This window comes from Setaria italica, chromosome IX, assembly GCF_000263155.2.
Source record: "Setaria italica strain Yugu1 chromosome IX, Setaria_italica_v2.0, whole genome shotgun sequence".
NCBI lineage: Eukaryota > Viridiplantae > Streptophyta > Magnoliopsida > Poales > Poaceae > Setaria > Setaria italica.
The window spans coordinates 1,590,011-1,608,479 of NC_028458.1; the positions used below are offsets into that span (position 1 = coordinate 1,590,011).

The 18,469-nt window shown below is 47.8% G+C and overlaps 3 protein-coding genes across 3 annotated transcripts; all 3 read right to left on the minus strand.

Moving 5' to 3' along the window:
* Positions 1-5,804: 5,804 nt before the first annotated feature.
* On the minus strand, positions 5,805-7,580 carry LOC101784691 (DIMBOA UDP-glucosyltransferase BX9). Its single transcript, XM_004981158.2, has 2 exons — positions 6,901-7,580; positions 5,805-6,808 (listed from the first exon to the last, which is right to left on the minus strand). Exons 1-2 carry the CDS (start codon positions 7,418-7,420, stop codon positions 5,934-5,936), a joined length of 1,395 nt encoding a protein of 464 aa, XP_004981215.1. The 5' UTR covers positions 7,421-7,580; the 3' UTR covers positions 5,805-5,933.
* Positions 7,581-9,463: 1,883 nt separating this feature from the next.
* On the minus strand, positions 9,464-11,209 carry LOC101785081 (DIMBOA UDP-glucosyltransferase BX8). The gene is made up of 2 exons (XM_004981159.2): positions 10,478-11,209; positions 9,464-10,385 (listed from the first exon to the last, which is right to left on the minus strand). Exons 1-2 carry the CDS (start codon positions 10,995-10,997, stop codon positions 9,511-9,513), a joined length of 1,395 nt encoding a protein of 464 aa, XP_004981216.1. The 5' UTR covers positions 10,998-11,209; the 3' UTR covers positions 9,464-9,510.
* A 5,172-nt stretch (positions 11,210-16,381) lies between these two features.
* LOC106804111 (DIMBOA UDP-glucosyltransferase BX8) lies at positions 16,382-18,182 on the minus strand. Its single transcript, XM_014805744.2, has 3 exons — positions 17,441-18,182; positions 16,475-17,348; positions 16,382-16,425 (listed from the first exon to the last, which is right to left on the minus strand). Coding segments are annotated over exons 1-3 (1,569 nt in total). The 5' UTR covers positions 18,135-18,182; the 3' UTR covers positions 16,382-16,424.
* Between the last annotated feature and the right edge of the window lie 287 nt (positions 18,183-18,469).

Here is an 18,469-nt window from a genome sequence, read left to right on the forward strand (position 1 = left end):
TGTCAAAGTTGGGAGTTGGGAGTAACTAAACATGGCCTAAGATCATGAACCCAACCTGGCTAGCTTTCCGGCAGCTAGGAAGGTCGGTGTCGTCAAGCCAAGCACCTTGGGGAAGGAAGATACTGAAGAAAAAGGCAAAGCAAAAGGGAGTTAGATCACTGTTGGTGCGCCCCTGCGCCTGTGTTAGATTCCTTCCAGAACTGCTACCCCTTTTTTAATGGGGGAAAGCCATTCTCCCATCGGCGACGGAGGGGAGCGAGAGGGGGGAAGGGACAAGGCAATTCGGAGCTTGTTTACTCCGGCGGGCATCTTCCGCTTGTTGATACGTTGCGGAGAGAGAAAGGGAGAAATGTGTTACGAGTGTTTGGATATGAGGTGCTAAACTTTACAAGGGTCATATCAAATGTTTGGATGCTAATTAGAAAGATTAAATATGAACTAATTATAAAACTAATTCCACAGATGAAGTCTAATTCGCGAGACGAAACTATTAAAGCTAATTAGTAACCATTTGCTAATGATTAGACTCCATCTGTGCAATTAATTTTGTAATTAGATTATATTACTCCTAATGAGTATCAAACATGACATACGCTAAAGTTTAACCGGCTATCCAAATACCTGCGGTTGTTAATGTTTATTGTCTTGAGCCTGATGAGCAGGACCATGGAACATTGGGCCTGTTAGCTTATAAGCCGGCTGAAAAGCTGAAACGGCTGATTTGTTGTGAGAGGAAAATACTATTTAGTGACTGATAAGCCGGTTGAATAAGCTGAAGCGAACAAGCCCATTGTTCTGAGTTACGCAGAGATCAAGGAACCGGGTGCACCTGAGTCCATTTTAAGTTTAAAAAATGCTTTATTTGGTTAGACGAAAAGTAACCACAAATTACTTGATTTTTCATTTCATTCAAGGACATGCACTGTTGCCAAATAAAAGTCATCCCTCTCTTTCCCAAGTTTTCTGGGAGAATATTTTGAAACAAAAAAAATCAAATGAACAGCAAATTTGCATTCCAGTGTACAAAATCATCTTCCTTTTATTATCTTTCGTTCATTTCACAAATGTTCCAACGAGCATTACGTCAAACAAATTTACAAGCACATGAAAATCAATACTTTCTATTTGTACAGAACATTAGCAACCATGACATAAAAAGAATGGAAATGGAAATTTTAAATCGTACAAAAAGGTGGAAGGGAACAGATCGCATGTGGACTGAATAAAAAAATCAAACGAAGGGAAAATTACATTGCAATCTTGTTATTAAGATTTTATAAGCTCGACGCAGAGGAAAATCACGTGAAAATTCATGCACAAGTTCTCAATCTCATGAAAAATTACAGAACATGCTGATGAGATGCTTGTCGCCGTCGCATGATTCGAGCTCCTCCTCCGTGCCTTCTTTGTCGATGCTGAGCTGTTGGCCGCCATGGGAGACATGGAGGAGCTTACCACCGCCGACGAGGAAGGTTGGGGACGGCTGCCTTTCATAGCAAATCCATAGGGTGGTGAGAGAAAGGAGGAGAGAGTACTTCACCCGGCCGTGGAGGAGCCAGGCCCGGTGGCTTCCCATCTCCCATGTGGGCTCCTCAACTTCCAACCTCCACCACGGAGCCCGTAGATACAGCGATGCCCGCCGCTACAGCTGATGTCGAGGTCCACGCGGAGGAGCTCGCCCTCTTCGGATCTAGGGTCAACTTCTCACGGGTGGCCATAGTTGGCAGGTCGCGGGGCCTCGAGCTCCACCATGAAGCTCATCTCCACCAGATCTAGCCGAGGACGACGCTGTGCGGGCTTCAACTCCACAGATCCAACAACCTCCTCCATGACGGAACGGAGAAGGCCAGGCTCTCCTTCACCGGAGGAGAGAGATAGTAGCCATGGGTGGGTGGAGAAGAAAATGGAGAGAGGCTGTCGGTTGGGAACTGAGGCGGTCGTGTGGGATTGAAAAGGCAACGAGCGCCGTTAATGGAAACTAGTCTATTATCAACTCGTACTGTGCATGGACTAATATTTTTAAAAATTATTATATTTAAAAATTATTTAGAAATTAAACTCCTAGCTAATAATCAAAATTGTTTACATACTAATTTCTTATTTTTCAATACTTCAACATAATACTTATATAGATATTTACTTATCTTTATCTAGTTGTGTTTGATTTTTAATTAGTAATTACTCTATACATTTTTTCATCCACATTCACACTTTATCATTTTGTATCGTACCTCCATACATTGTGTTTAGCATGAAAATTAATATTTTTCATCAATTCCTCGCGTACATGTATAAATGATCTAAATGGTGGCACTAATCATGTGTATATATTTAACTTAGTATTTCTATATTAACAATGGTATAAATAGGTAATTTAGAATCATATATTAATTTACTTTTGGACATTTTTGTATGAAGCATAGATTAAAATTTAGATGTTTACTTTAGGTTATTTTTAATAACAACATACGTTAGATACAAATTTAAAATGTCCCTTTAAGTTATGCTTTATAATGACATGTATGAGTATATTGGATGAAGATTATGGGGGTTACTTTAGATTATTTTTTATAATGTCCGAGCTCGGTAATTTAGATATAGGTTTAGAGTTCATTTTTGAATATTTTCATAATGATAGTGGTGGTTAACTTTTTAGAAAATACAATAGACCAATGGCTATAATTATTAGAGTTTATAGGATTGATGTTTGATATTTTTTTATTTCTTGATCTGTCTCTTAGCGTGTCTATGGAACTAATATGGAGTCTCCAATAAAAAAAGAGACCATGGTATACCTCTCATTTGTTAAATATCCGAACACAGTATTTGTATAAATATATATTTATTATCTTCATCCAATTGTGATAGAATTTAGTTAGTATTTACTCTATAATATTTTCATCCATATTTATAATGTTTAACTTTTCACTTTGCATTGTAGGTATGTGCTTAAATTTGTTTAATGGATCCTAAGTTTGAGCTACAATTTAAACATAGAAATCTATATTCTCATCACTTCCTCTATATCTTTATAAATGGTGACACATCGTATATATCTTAATTATTATATCATATACAAGTAATGTAATAAATAGACGATTTAGAATCATATATTGCTGTATATTTTTAATTATGGTGATTTGGATTCAAATGTAGGGTTACCCCATGTTATTTTTAATAATGGCATACATGGGTAATATTGATGCAAATTTAAGGGGTCACTTTAAGTTTTTTAGGTATTAATGGTGGGCAATTTAGTTGCAAATTTAGGAGGCTATTTTAAATATTGTTTATAATGGCATAAATGGGTAATTTTGATGAAGAATAGGGGTTACTTTAGTTAATTTTATATAATAGAAGAGGTGGGTAATTTAGATATAGATTTAGAGGGTTACTTTAGGCTATTTTCATAATGGTATAGGTGGGTAATTTTTTTGAAAACATAATAGATCCAATGACTATGATGATTTGAGTCTACCAATTAACGACCAGATATTCTGCTTTTTTGTGAGTCTACTTAGGTAGAATTTTAGGTAGTGTCACGTGGAGGCTTAGGAGCCTGTAGTAAGATAATAATCTCTTTCATAATCTTCCTTCTCTCTTCACCTTTCTCGGTCGATCCTCAATCTAACGGTAGCAGCACACCACCTCCCGGGTACACACCCGCAGGAGGTGATTTTCGGGGGAAAAGGCCACGCCGGGCCGGGGCGTCGCGGCCGTGGGGAACATGGCGGCAGCGGAACGTGCCCAGGCCTGTCCCCACGGCACACATGCTGTCCCGTCGTGTCGCCGGCCTCCACAGCCTGCTTGCTTTCCGAGCTGTATTGGAGTATCTGCGTAGTAGTAAACGTAACCGATCCAGTCAGTCCCGTTAGCAGGAGCAGAAGCAGCATTATTGCCGAGATCTTTGCGTAATCCACGAGTATCGCTGTCCCGTACGTGGCCCTCCATTTGCCTTGCTGCCTGATGACACTCTGTACGTTGTTGTGCTTGTGCATCACCTCCTATCCTATCCTACTGGTCACCGGATTTGAAACAACAGAGGGGTATGATAATGGTATTACTAGTGCTAGTGGTAGTAGTACAGCACTGCCAAGCAAATAGGCTGGCCGCCTGGTGGCCGGCCAGTTGTTTATCGAGGCGATCTTTGGAGGGAATAATCACATGCATTTGGAGTTTTGGACTATGGCAGGGTCAGAAGAAAAAAAAATGCGCGTTCTCCTACGACGTAAGCGGCAGCGTGCAGGCCCGGCCGATCAGCGTCGCCAGTCTCTTGACTCGCCCGGGGAACAAAAATGAGCCACGGGATTAGGGCGGTAGCCGGGAGGGAGGAGGCAGTGGCCGGTGGAGCTCCGAGGCGGCGGGCGGTGGCAACCGCGGCGGCCGGATCCGGCGCAAGTGCAAAGGATTGAAGGAGAAACGAAACGAAGCGCCGAAGCCGAGCTCTTTCTCTACATGGACCGGAAATACTACACAGCTTGACTGCTGCATGAAATGGGCCATGCATTCGTAGGCAGCCTGAGAGAGGCCGCCTCCGGGCAGCCCTGCCTGCTCGAGCGTCTGATACTCTCCTTTTACTGGGCCTTAGAGTACAGTTTGGAAACACATGAGAGAGACTGGGCCGTTTGATCCATTCACTACAGGCCAGGCTATTGTATTGAGGCCCAGTCGTCACTTGCGTGGGCTAGTTGCATAGACATCGTCTCGAATTCTTCTTTAACTGTAAGAACCTGTTTGTTTTGTCAGTGCCCGAGTGACTACCGAGAGTCATCACACGCAGTCGCAGAACAATTTGGATCACACATGTGAATCGACCAAGATTATCACACGCAAACAATCGGCATCTTACCTTGCTGTCTCTGCGGCCGGCGACAATTATACATCCACGCCGGCCGATCCGATCGCCGTCGTCGTCTCAAGATCAGCCAGGGGACACCGCAAACTACTCGAGACAATACCCAAGTCGTCCTAGACTTCCTGGAGCCGTCATCAGATCTGCTTCTTCTAGCCATATACTAGACCTCCTACCAAGCAGACAACCCCTCCAACCAGACTTCCCTGGAGTCGCCATATCAGAAGTTCAGGACGTAGCGCAGTTCGCTTTGTCCATCAACGGCGACGAGCGTGAGGTTGTCACCATGCCCGCGATCCGGGGAAGGAAACAAACAAAATGATGCCTCGCCGGCGGGGGAACTTCGCGGGCCGCGGCTGGCTAGTGGCTACGATAGTCGATAGATGACGCTGACGCCAAGATGTGCCTGCCTACAAGGCTAGCAACGGCAGTCCTCACTAATCGGATGTACGTATGGCCCTGGCATAGGATTTGGAGGTTTCCGAGTTTGGCGGTGCTGGGACGATCCGAACATCTGATCGGGGCAGGTATGCATGGCCGTTCTTGTACAAGTAGCACGTGTGGTGGTGTACTGGTGTTCATCTTCATACATGATGAAGGCTTTACACTGCACTCCCGCACAGCGCTGGTCCTCTCAGCAGCACCGATGAAGTTTGCAGGCTGCTTTGCCAGTTTCAGCAAGGAAGTTTCTCCTTCGCATTCAAACAGTCATCATGCAATTTTCTCGACGTGTCGTCTCTAACATGTTTAGTTGGGTTGCATAGAGATCTCCTGAAATGTGGTGGGGTTCAGCTCCAGCTACTAAAAACGTCAAGGGAAACATGGTATTCAGAGGACGTCAAACACAAAACCCACGAGGTTTCAGCCAGTAAATTTCAGCCGATTAAACAACAAAGTCGAAAGTCGTGATTCGGAACTATAAAAGTTAACTAAAACATCCTCCAAAAAAAAGTTAGCTGACACGTTTCAGGCAAGTGTTATACTGAAGAGTTTCAACTGATCATACATCAAACTTGAAGCTTTCGAGTAGAGTTCATAAACAAAAACCGGAAAAGATAAATACTTGAACAAAATTCTAATTTTACAGGGACATCATGTGCGTGACCAGCTTATCAATGGCCAGGCACGAAGTCCCGCCCTTGCCAGTGCACTCTTCCGCCGCCTTCTTCAGCTGGCCGGCCCTCGACCTCATCTCGGCGCCATCCCTGCCCGTCATGAGCCGGCGGATGGCCGCCTCGACTCTGCCCATCTCAAGCTCGCCCACTAGCTCCAACCCCACCCTCCACACGTGCTCCACGTACCTCGCGTTCCCCATCTGGTCGCCGAAGTAGGGGCGGCACAGCATCGGCACCCCCTCGCAGACGCTCTCCGTCGTCGAGTTCCACCCGTTGTGCGTCCAGAACCCGCCCACGGCGCGGTGGCGCAGCAACTCCTCCTGCGGCGCCCACCCCACCACCATGCCGCGCCCGCGCGTCGCGGCCTCGAACCCCTTGGGAAGCTCTTGGTGAGCGGACCCGCGGACCATGCCCGGCCGGACCACCCAGAGGAACGGCACGCAACTGCCGGCGATGCCCCACGCCGTCTCCTCCAGGTCCCGCGGGCTCATGCAGGCCAGGCTGCCGAAGCTCACGTAGAGCACCGACGCCGGCGGCCACGCGTCTAGCCACTCCAGGCAGCTCCGGTCCTGGCGCAGCAGGCTGCTTTCGCCGGCGGGGGAGAACTTGTGCAGCGGGCCGATGTCGAACACCGGCACGGCGAGGTCCTGCCGGAGGCCCTCCAGCTCGCGGCGCTCGAGCGCGTCGAACGTGTTGAGTATGAGGCCCGACGAGCCCTTCACCGCCGCCACGGCGCGCGCCATCATCTCGCACAGCACCTCGTGGCCGTCCTTGCCGATGTCCATCAGGTCGCGCACTCGGTACGGTGGCAGCTCCACCACCGGCGTGTCGAGCTGTGAATCTGCAGGGACGAAACACGAGCACGTTGATCCATGGATCACGTGGGCATGAACTTGGTAGGCTACAAACAAGTACTTGAAGAGGAGGGCGTGCCTTGCACGGGGAGGTAGCCTTTCTCGCATAGCATCGGGTAGGCGGTGAAGCACGCGAAGGAGACCGCGCTGCTGGTGCGCAGCGCCAGCGTGGGTACGCCGAGGCAATTGGCCGCCTGGAAAATCGGCAGCAGGTGCGCATCGGCGACGAGGCACGCGACGGCGTCCCTGGAGTACTCCTCCAGGACGGCGGCGAGGAGGTCCCGGAAGGCGGCCTCGCACGCGCCACCGATCGAGACGATATGCGCTACGACGTCCTCGATGGCGACCGGGTCGGGGCCGGACACGACGTCGGGGACGGGGACGAAGCGGTAGTGCGGGTGGCGCGCCGGGTCCGGGGCGTTGAAGTGGGTGTGGAAGACGGTTACGGCGAAGCCGCGCGCGTGGAGGACGCCGGCGAGCCGGAACATGGGGTTGATGTGGCCCTGGTACGGGAGCGGGAACAGGAGCACGTGCCGGTGGCGCCCACCGTGGTTGGCGTTGCTCTCTGCGGCCATGGTTGGCGCCGGTGGTGGCGTCATCGCTTTGCTGAGTGTGAGCTGTGCCGTGTGAACTGTGAAGGCAAGTATGGGGGAGAAACGGTAGCCAGTAGGAGGAGAGTACACTGGTACGGGCAGGGCGAGATCAGCGGGACCCAGCAACAACCTACGGCCAGTTTGTCCTTGACGGCCAGTGAACGCTGCTGCTCTGTTCTCTGCTCGTACAACCTACGGGGTTGTCAGTGGTTGTGTTTGCAACCAATATTTTTTTTTAAACTTATTTGCAACAACATATAATGTTAGTTTTAATCCATAGTAAACATGCTTGGCTATATTATATACTACAATATCGGATATACATCGTAATTCAATGTTGGTTCCTTCTTGCTCAGTCAACCGGGGGAAAGTGGGTGGAAAAACCCTTTTGCATACAAAATACCATAGGAGGGGATTAAAACTTGTGGTAATGCACATATGGGTATTTTGGTCTTTTCCTATCAAATTTAACACGGTAGTGACATAGAAGGTATAAAACTTGGAGGTGGTGTCAAATAAGGAACATTAAAATTTTAGATGTCATGTAGGGAATTGGTCTATCTTCTAATATCTTAAGTCTGAGTAAGACACCCCTTCTAATAACTCAAAAAACGAGAGAGTATTTTTGTTGCGACGTGAAACACGCAGGCTGATTCTGACGGATATCGTTCGGTCGTGGGCTGATCGAGTTGCCTCTTGTGTCTTTTTTTTTCTTTCTTTTTTTGCGAGCGAGCGCGTGTGTGTTTTGAAGAACTTTTTGCGCGTGTGTTGGGTTACCAAACGAGCTGCCTGCCGGTGCCGTCACCCATCGGGGCATGCCGACCATGACGCGATCGGCAGGCGTATCACTATTCTATTTCGCGGAACGGCAGATGATTCCATGAAGGATAAGAACATGATCTCGATTCCCGATCACCTGTCGGGCTGTCACTCCACGGATCATGTGCCTGCGCGGATGCGCCTGTGTCTCGTGCTGACTTTGTTTTGTCGCCCCCTCCTGACAGCGCATCTTTGCCATTGTTTAAGTGTAATCTTCCAAACATACCGATTAGCCATGGCCGGCAAGGAAATATCTTAACAATTTAGTAAGATGTTTAAAAAAGATAAATTCTTCCATTTTAAAATGCCTTAAGTCCGGAATTTGCACCGCCAGGGACTGAGGTGTCCCCATAACACACCAACCACAAATTATAAATTGTAGGTTCCAAAATAATATGAAAACTTGAAAAGTAGAGCCTACTTAGTCGAGCCACATACTCCATCCGTTCTAAATTGTAAGTCGTTTTGATCTTTTTAGATTCGTAGATATTATTATGCATCTAGACATACGCTATATTTAAATGCATAGCAAACTATGCACCTATAAAATTAAAACAACCTGCAATTTGGAATGGAGGGAGTATTTTAGTTTTAGATGATTGTGTGCTGATGAACTTGTCATTCATCCGACTGTCGAGTTATACTCGTTGCGCAACATATTTTGAAGAAATTAAATCATTTTTTTCAGAAATTCGACTAGAGATGACTTCTATACTAAAATTTCAGTTTTTGAATGGGATGATTGTTTTTAAATTTTGTGACTGATGGTTTTAAATTTCTTGCGTTTGGTGACATTTGAATGCCGAAATCCATGATTCGGAACAAATAAAATCTGACTGACAGACTGACAACACACCAAGCTAAGTTTCAAGTAAATTTCACACTCAGGCCTTGTTTAGTTGCCCGATTTTGGACAACCAAAATCACTGCGCTAGCACTGTAGCATACTGTAGCGTTTCGTTTGTATTTGTGAATTATTGTCCAAATATTGACTAATTAGGCTCAAAAGATTCGTCTCGCAAAGTACAACCAAACCGAACAATTAGTTTTTGATTTCGTCTACATTCAGTACTCCATGTATGTACCGTAAGTTTGATGTGATGGGGAATCTTCTTTTTGCATAGTGCTAAAGTTGGGATTTTGGGGTAACTAAACAAGGCCTGAACTCTGAGACAGTTTATACTATTTATGTTAAGTGAAAACTTTTAAGCTTCGAGCAGAGTTCAGGCATTAAAAACACAAACTATGCACTTCGCCAAAAGTACTACTTCTACAGGCTACAGAGACATCATATGCGTGACAAGCTTATCAATGGCAAGGCACGACGACCCGCCCTTGCCGGTGCACTCCGCTGACGCCTTCTTCAGCTCGCCGGCCCTCGTTCTCATCCCGGCACCGTCGCTCTCAGTCATGAGACGCCGGATTGCTGCCTCCACGCTTCCCCTCTCGAGCTCGCCGGACACCTCGAAGCCCACCTCCCACACGTGCTCCACGTACCTCGCGTTCCCCATCTGGTCGGCGAAGTAGGGGCGGCACAGCATCGGCACCCCCTCGCAGATGCTCTCCGTCGTCGAGTTCCAGCCGTTGTGCGTCCAGAACCCGCCCACGGCGCGGTGGCGCAGCACCTCCTCCTGCGGCGCCCACCCCACCACCATGCCGCGCCCGCGCGTCGCGGCCTCAAACCTCTCCGGCAAATGGTTCTCCGCGCAGCCGCCGACAAAGCCCGGCCGGACCACCCAGAGGAACGGCACGCAACTGCCGGCGATGCCCCACGCCGTCTCCTCCAGGTCCCGCGGGCTCATGCAGGCCAGGCTGCCGAAGCTCACGTAGAGCACCGACGCCGGCGGCCACGCGTCTAGCCACTCCAGGCAGCTCCGGTCCTGGCGCAGCAGGCTGCTTTCGCCGGCGGGGGAGAACTTGTGCAGCGGGCCGATGTCGAACACCGGCACGGCGAGGTCCTGCCGGAGGCCCTCCAGCTCGCGGCGCTCGAGCGCGTCGAACGTGTTGAGTATGAGGCCCGACGAGGCCTTCACCGCCGCCACGGCGCCCGCTATCATCTCGCACAGCACCTCGTGGCCGTCCTTGCCGATGCCCATCAGGTCGCGCACTCGGCATGGCGGCAGCTCCACCACCGGCGTGTCGAGCTGTGAATCTGCAGGGACGAAACACGAACACGTTGATCCATGGATCACGTGGGCATGAACTTGGTAGGCTACAAACAAGTACTTGAAGAGGAGGGCATGCCTTGCACGGGGAGGTAGCCTTTCTCGCATAGCATCGGGTAGGCGGTGAAGCACGCGAAGGAGACCGCGCTGCCGGTGCGCAGCGCCAGCGTGGGTACGCCGAGGCAATTGGCCGCCTGGAAAATCGGCAGCAGGTGCGTGTCGGCGACGAGGCACGTGACGGCGTCCCTGGAGTACTCCTCCAGGACGGCGGCGAGGCGGTCCCGGAAGGCGGCCTCGCACGCGCCGCCGATCGAGACGATATGCGCTACGACGTCCTCGATGGCGACGGGCGCGGGGCCGGACATGCCGTCGGGGACGGGGACGAAGCGGTAGTGCGGGTGGCTCGCCGGGTCCGGGGCGTTGAAGTGGGTGTGGAAGACGGTTACGGCGAAGCCGCGGGCGTGGAGGACGCCGGCGAGCCGGAACATGGGGTTGATGTGGCCCTGGTACGGGAGCGGGAACAGGAGCACGTGCCGGTGGCGCCCGCCGTGGTTGGCGTTGCTCTCTGCGGCCATGGTTGGCGCCGGTGGTGGTGTCATCGCTTTGCTGAGCGTGAGCTGTGCCGTGTGAACTGTGAAGGCAAGGATGGGGGAGAAACGGTAGCCAGTAGGAGGTTAGTACACTGGTACGGGCAGGGCGAGATCAGCGGGACCCAGCAACAACCTTCGGGGTTGTGACTTGTGAGTGGCTGTTTGTCCTTGACGGCCAGTGAACGCTGCTGCTCTGTTCTGCTCGTACAACCTACGGGGTTGTCAGTGGCTGTTATGTGTTTGCAACCACTTTTTTTTTAACTTATTTGCAACCACGTATAATGTTGGTTTTATTCCATCGTAAACATGCTTGGCCGTATTATATACTACAATATTGGATATACATCGTAACTCAACGTTGGTTCCTTATTGCTCAGTCAATCAGGAAAGTGGGTGGAAAAATCCTTTTGCATACAAAATGCCATAGGAGGAGATTAAAACTTGTGGTAATGCACATATGGGTATTTTTGTCTTTTCCTATCAAATTGTGTCATAGAAGGTATAAAACTTGGAGGCGGTGTCAAATAAGAAATATTAAAATTAGATGTTATATAGAAAATTGGTCTATCTTCTAGTGTCACGCAGGGAATTTTCTCTAGTTAAACACGTCCCTTCTAATAATTCCAAAACGAGAGAGAGTATTTTTGTTGTGACGTGAAACACGCAGGCTGATTCTGACGGATATCGTTCGGTCGGAAAAAAAATTAGACGCAGGACTCCTGCAACCGAGTCTTGGTGCAGGACGGCCTCAAATCACGACGCGTGGGCAGCCTTCCCGATCGAACGCCCGCACCCCTCGCGCGGAAGACGAGCCATCGCTGAAGAAGAAAAAAATAGACGAGCCAGGAAGACGAGCCCCTCGCGCGCGTGCCTCTCAAGCCGGCGGAAGATGAGCCGGCGCTTAGCAGGGCTTCTCTGCGCCTGCAGGAGCTCCTCTCGCCTCATGGCTCCAGAACGAAGGGCTACAAAATCTGTTGCCACAGCTTCTTTAATTCGTTTCACAAACAAAATCCGGGATATTTCATAATCTGAAAAAGTTTAAATCTAAAGAGTGGTATGTGGAAGTGATGTGTACAAAAGAATGACAGGTCTATGAAGTGTGATGTGATCCTTATCAAACAATATAAATGAGTTACATGGTACCAACTCACATAATACAAATCCAAATAAAATTATGTGTAACACAACAAAGGTTACATGCTTTCTTGATTTGGCATTCCACCAAAATTTAATTTTTTAACAGCCGGCTGTAATGTGGCAGCTCGATCAACTCCAAGTAAGAGATTTGTATATCCTCCTTGCACATAAGGAGCACCCACAGTTGAAGAATCTCTGTACATATTAAATTGTGGCATTATGGTATTAGCATAGCCACCTTGGATCAATGGAGCAGCCATGGACGAAGATTGTCCATACACATCATTTGCAAAGTTTGGCATCATACTGTTAACATCCTTTTCACCATCATTAAGATCCTGTACCAAATCAAATATGAAAAGTGGATATAGTCCAACACATATGACTTACGATAAATAGTTGCATACGAGGAATTCAAATATGAAAAGTGGATATAGTCCAACACATATGACTTACGATAAATTGATCTAGATTAGCACCTTCATATACTTCGGATCTATTTTCTACTGCAGTTATTGAATGTTGTCCTATATTCAAACATATCAAGTTAACTATACTGGCATATAATAGATAAAAACATGTAGAATTGATATGAGTAATACCTTTCTTTTTACCACTTTTCTTTTTTTCCTTTTATTCTTTTCAAGGGAGATGGTCCCTCGTTTACTCTTTGGACCTTTTATCATCCGAGGAATTCTAAATGATATTTTACCTCTCAATGTGTTTGTAACACAGTTTGTTGAAACTAGAGGGACCTCACTGGCTTTTTGTTGCATCCTGCTTAGAGAATTATCTGCTTCCAAGTCCAACTTATCTATGGCATTCTCCAAATCAACAAGAAGTTCCTTGGACAATGAACACTTCAATGCAATGGATGTCGCCTTTCGTGCAATACGTGCAGCATGCGTTTTCAAGCTTTCCTTTTCAAATCCTTATTTCTCAATATAGAATCCTCTCTTTGCATATTTTGTCCATCTATTCAATATGTATTGAGATGGCAACAAGAAAATATCGTTTGCATTGAAGACTTTGAGGGCAAGCTTGCACAGTAAACCTATATGTGGATATCATATTTCATTACTTTCTATTATAAACTATACTATTGCAATAAAGATTTTTGTACGTACCTATGGATTCGTATTTTCTGCAAGCACATGTAATGGTACTATCTGCTTTGTTGAACACAACCGTTGCTCCATAATCAGAGTACATATGTGTAACCGTATATGTCAAAATCGACCCCTCAGTGTGTAACACCTTATGAGAGAATGAAAATTGTTCATTAAATTCTTCTTGAAACTCTTTATACATCCGGCTTGTATATGACTCGACCACAGTCTTCAAAAGAGGTATGTGTGCAACTGGACTCTTTCGACGTGATTGAAAATCTTCATCCAACTCGTTATTACGAAGACTAGCAGAAACCTTGTCACATTCTTCAAATAGTTCCGAAATACCCAATTTCCTACGAAACCTTTTCTTGAATACGTTATTCATACCTTCGCTTCTTTGAGTGGAGTTCATATCAGCTGTAAATGAGTCATGGTATACAGCAGCCCACTTTATCCTCTAATCATATAGGTTTAACATCCATTCATTATCCTTAAGGTTGTACTCACACAACAATTCATCCCACTTCTTGTTAAAGTAAAACTCAGATCTATCTTCATAGACACATCCCTTAAAATCAGGAAGAAAATTCTCTGGATGCTGCTCGATTACGTGACCGAGATGTTTAGCAGCATTTAGATAAATATGCCACAAACAAAGACGGTGGCTTGTGTTTGGGAATACATAAGCAATTGCACCTGCCATGGCCGCATCTTGATCACTGAAAATTGTGCTGGGATGCTTACCTGACATTGCTGTTAAAAAGGTTTCAAATAGCCAAACAAATGATTCAATAGTCTCATTAAACAATAATGCAGCCCCAAAAATTATAGTCTGCTTGTGATGGTTGGTTCCCAGGAGCGGAGCAAAAGGTATTTCAAACTTATTAGTCTGAAACATGGTGTCAAAAGACACGGCATCACCAAAACATGTGTAATCCATGATAGATTGACCGTCCGCCCAAAAGAAGTTAGCCATCCTGCCATCTTCTTCATCTATTTGAATGGCATAAAAAAATGTTGGATCCTCTATCTGCTTATTTTTTAAGTATTCCAACAATGTTTATGCGTCATTGGATTCTAAGTATTTTCTGCGCTGCCGACCAATCTCATTGTTACAATCAATCCGTGAGAATAGCACTTTGTCAGCTCCTCCATAAAATTGCACCATAAACTCAAACACTTGGGCTGGCTTCATCCCGCCCTCCCTCATGTGGCCAATTAGCTTCTTGTCCGCTTCCTGAACACGTCGTTGGGACCTAAGCTTCTGTCTTTTATTTGGACTTGCAAGGTAATGGTTGTGATCAAGCACAACCTTCTGCACTGATCAAACCCCCTCCTTGTAGTGTCCTTTGATGACTCAATTTGTCTATGACCTTGACTACTGCAAACCATATATTTGAGATAGATACTGCCATCTCTTCGACACTTTGTGTCGCTCTTTCTAATACTGAACCCAACCTTGCCTGCATAGGTGTTGTACATATCATAAGCTTCCTCCTCGGATTGAAAAGACATTCCAACTTCAGGAACGATGAAATAATTTTCCGCAACCTTGCCTGCATAGGTGTTGTACATACCATAAGCTTCCTCCTCGGATTGAAAAGACATTCCAACTTCAGGAACGATGAAATAATTTTCCGCAACTTCATCAACTACGTGTTGTACAATAAGTCAAGAATTAAAGGTGCCTTACAACAATACATACTATTATACTATCACTTCAATTTGTTATTCACGTGCCTTCAATTACCTCATCCGACCCCTGATCACCGTTACTATCGCTTGCTCCGTCGCTGCTGCCCAGCAGGGCATGCTCCAACGACTCCACCTCCAGACCTGATGGTGCCATATGGATCGCAGGGTCGCCGCCACTTGATTCTGTACGCGCGACAGCTCAAACACTAGGCGGCGATAATACGAAAGACAAGAGCTCCTGCATGTGGTGACTCCGTGAGTAGAAAATGATTCCACGAAGGATAAGAACATGATCTCGATTCCCGATCACCTGTCGGGCTGTCACTCCACGGATCATGTGCATGCGCGGATGCGCATGTGTCTCGTGCTGACTTTGTTTTGTCGCCCCCTACTGATAGCGCATCTTTGCCGTTGTTTAAGGAAATATCTTAACAATTTAATAAGATGTTTAAAAAAGATAAATTCTTCCATTTTAAAATGCCTTAAGTCCGGAATTTGCACCGCCAGTGACTGAGGTGTCCCCATAACACACCAACCACAAATTCTAAATTGTAGGTTCCGCAATCATCCCTTCAAAATAATATGAAAACTTGAAAAGTAGAGCCCACTTAGTCGAGCCACATACTCCATCCGTTCTAAATTGTAAGTCATTTTGATCTTTTTAGATTCGTAGATATTATTATGCATCTAGACAGACACTATATTTAAATGCATAGCAAACTATGCACCTATAACTGTCAAAACGACTTGCAATTTGAAATGGTGGGAGTATTTTAGTTTTAGATTACTGCGTACTGATGAACTTGTCATTCATCCGACGGGGTCGAGTTATACTCGTTGCGCAACATATTTTGAAGAAATTAAATCATTTTTTTTTCAAAAATTCGAATAGAGATGACTTCTATACTAAAATTTCAGTTTTCGAATGGGATGATTGTTTTTAAATTTTGTGACTGATGGTTTTAAATTTCTTGCGTTTGGTGACATTTGAATGCTGAAATCCATGATTCGGAACAAATAAAATCTGACTGACAGACTGACAACGCACCAAGCTAGGGTAGGGTGTTTGGATACTTAGGTGCTAAACTTTAGCAGTATCACATCGAATGTTCGGTTGCTGATTAGGAGGACTAAATATGAGCTAATTATAAAACTAATTGCAGAATTCCTAGGCTAATTCGCGAGACGAATCTATTAAACCTAATTAATTCATCATTAGCAAAATGGTTACTGTAGCATCACATTGTCAAATCATGGACTAATTAGACTTAATAGATTCGTCTCGCGAATTAGACTCCATCTGTACAATTCGTTTTGTAATTAGACTATATTTAATACTTCTAATTAGTATCCAAACATCCGATGTGACAGGTGCTAAACTTTAGCGGGTGGTATGCAAACTTAAGTTTGAGGCAAATTTCACCCTGAACTCTGAGACAGTTTATACTATTTATGTCAAGTGAAAACTTTTAAGCTTCGAGCAGAGTTCAGACATTAAAAACACAAATTATGCACTTCGCCACAAGTACTACTTCTACAGACTACAGAGACATCATATGCGTGACAAGCTTATCAATGGCAAGGCACGACGACCCGCCCTTGCCGGTGCACTCCGCTGACGCCTTCTTCAGCTCGCCGGCCCTCTTCCTCATCCCGGCACCGTCGCTCTCAGTCATGAGCCGCCGGATTGCTTCCTCCACGCTTCCCCTCTCGAGCTCGCCGGACACCTCGAAGCCCACCTCCCACACGTGCTCCACGTACCTCGCGTTCCCCATCTGGTCGCCGAAGTAGGGGCGGCACAGCATCGGCACCCCCTCGCAGATGCTCTCCGTCGTCGAGTTCCAACCGTTGTGCGTCCAGAACCCGCCCACGGCGCGGTGGCGCAGCACCTCCTCCTGCGGCGCCCACCCCACCACCATGCCGCGCCCGCGCGTGGCGGCCTCAAACCTCTCCGGCAAATGGTTCTCCGCGCAGCCGCCGACAAGGCCCGGCCGGACCACCCAGAGGAACGGCACGCCGCTGCCGGCGATGCCCCATGCTGTCTCCTCCAGGTCCCGCGGGCTCATGCAGGCCAGGCTGCCGAAGCTCACGTAGAGCACCGACGCCGGCGGCCACGCGTCTAGCCACTCCAGGCAGCTCCGGTCCTGGCACAGCAGGCTGCTGTCGCTGGCGGGGTAGAACTTGTGCAGCGGGCCGATGTCGAACACCGGCACGGCGAGGTCCTGCCGGAGGCCCTCCAGCTCGCGGCGCTCGAGCGCGTCGAACGTATTGAGTATGAGGGCCGACGAGGCCTTCACCGCCGCCACGGCGCGCGCCATCATCTCGCACTCCACCTCGTGGCCGTCCTTGCCGATGTGGATCAGGTCGCGCACTCGGTACGGCGGCAGCTCCACCACCGGCGTGTCGAGCTGTGAATCTGCAGGGACGAAACACGAGCACGTTGATCCATGGATCACGTGGGCATGAACTTGGTAGGCTACAAACAAGTACTTGAAGAGGAGGGCGTGCCTTGCACGGGGAGGTAGCCTTTCTCGCATAGCATCGGGTAGGCGGTGAAGCACGCGAAGGAGACCGCGCTGCCGGTGCGCAGCGCCAGCGTGGGTACGCCGAGGCAATTGGCCGCCTGGAAAATCGGCAGCAGGTGCGCGTCGGCGACGAGGCACGCGACGGCGTCCCTGGAGTACTCCTCCAGGACGGCGGCGAGGCGGTCCCGGAAGGCGGCCTCGCACGCGCCGCCGATCGAGACGATATGCACTACGACGTCCTCGGTGGCGACGGGCGCGGGGCCGGACATGCCGTCGGGGACGGGGACGAAGCGGTAGTGCGGGTGGCGCGCCGGGTCCGGGGCGTTGAAGTGGGTGTGGAAGACGGTTACGGCGAAGCCGCGCGCGTGGAGGACGCCGGCGAGCCGGAACATGGGGTTGATGTGGCCCTGGTACGGGAGCGGGAACAGGAGCACGTGCCGGTGGCGCCCGCCGTGGTTGGCGTTGATCTCTGCGGCCATGGTTGGCGCCGATGGTGGTGTCATCGCTTTGCTGAGTGTGAGGCAAGGATGGGCGAGATCAGCGGGACCCAGCAACAACCTTCGGGGTTGTGACTTGTGAGTGGCTGTTTGTCCTTGACGGCCAGTGAACGCTGCTGCTCTGTTCTGCTCGTACAACCTACGGGGTTGTCGGTGGCTGTTACGTGTTTGCAACCACATTTTTTGTTTGCAACCACGTATAATGTTGGTTTTAATCCATCGTAAACATGCTTGGCTGTATTATATACTACAATATCGGATTTACATCGTAACTCAACATTAGTTTCCTTATTGCTCAGTCAACCAGGAAAGTGGGTGGAAAAATCCTTTTGCATACAAAATGCCATAGGAGGGGATTAAAACTTGTGGTAATGCACATATGGGTATTTTTGTCTTTTCCTATCAAATTGTGTCATAGAAGGTATAAAACTTGGAGACGGTGACAAATAAGGAATATTGAAATTAGATGTTATATAAAAAATTGGTCTATCTTCTAATGTCACGCAGAGAATTTT

Coding starts and splice junctions, on each gene's coding strand:
- LOC101784691 (XM_004981158.2), bottom strand. CDS start 7,420: ATGACGCCACCACCGGCGCCAACCATGGCCGCAGAGAGCAACGCCAAC. Junction 6,809..6,900: donor AGGCTACCTCCCCGTGCAAG/GCACGCCCTCCT, acceptor TCGTCCCTGCAG/ATTCACAGCTCGACACGCCG.
- LOC101785081 (XM_004981159.2), bottom strand. CDS start 10,997: ATGACACCACCACCGGCGCCAACCATGGCCGCAGAGAGCAACGCCAAC. Junction 10,386..10,477: donor AGGCTACCTCCCCGTGCAAG/GCATGCCCTCCT, acceptor TCGTCCCTGCAG/ATTCACAGCTCGACACGCCG.
- LOC106804111 (XM_014805744.2), bottom strand. CDS start 18,134: ATGTGGTTGCAAACACGTAACAGCCACCGACAACCCCGTAGGTTGTAC. Junction 17,349..17,440: donor AGGCTACCTCCCCGTGCAAG/GCACGCCCTCCT, acceptor TCGTCCCTGCAG/ATTCACAGCTCGACACGCCG.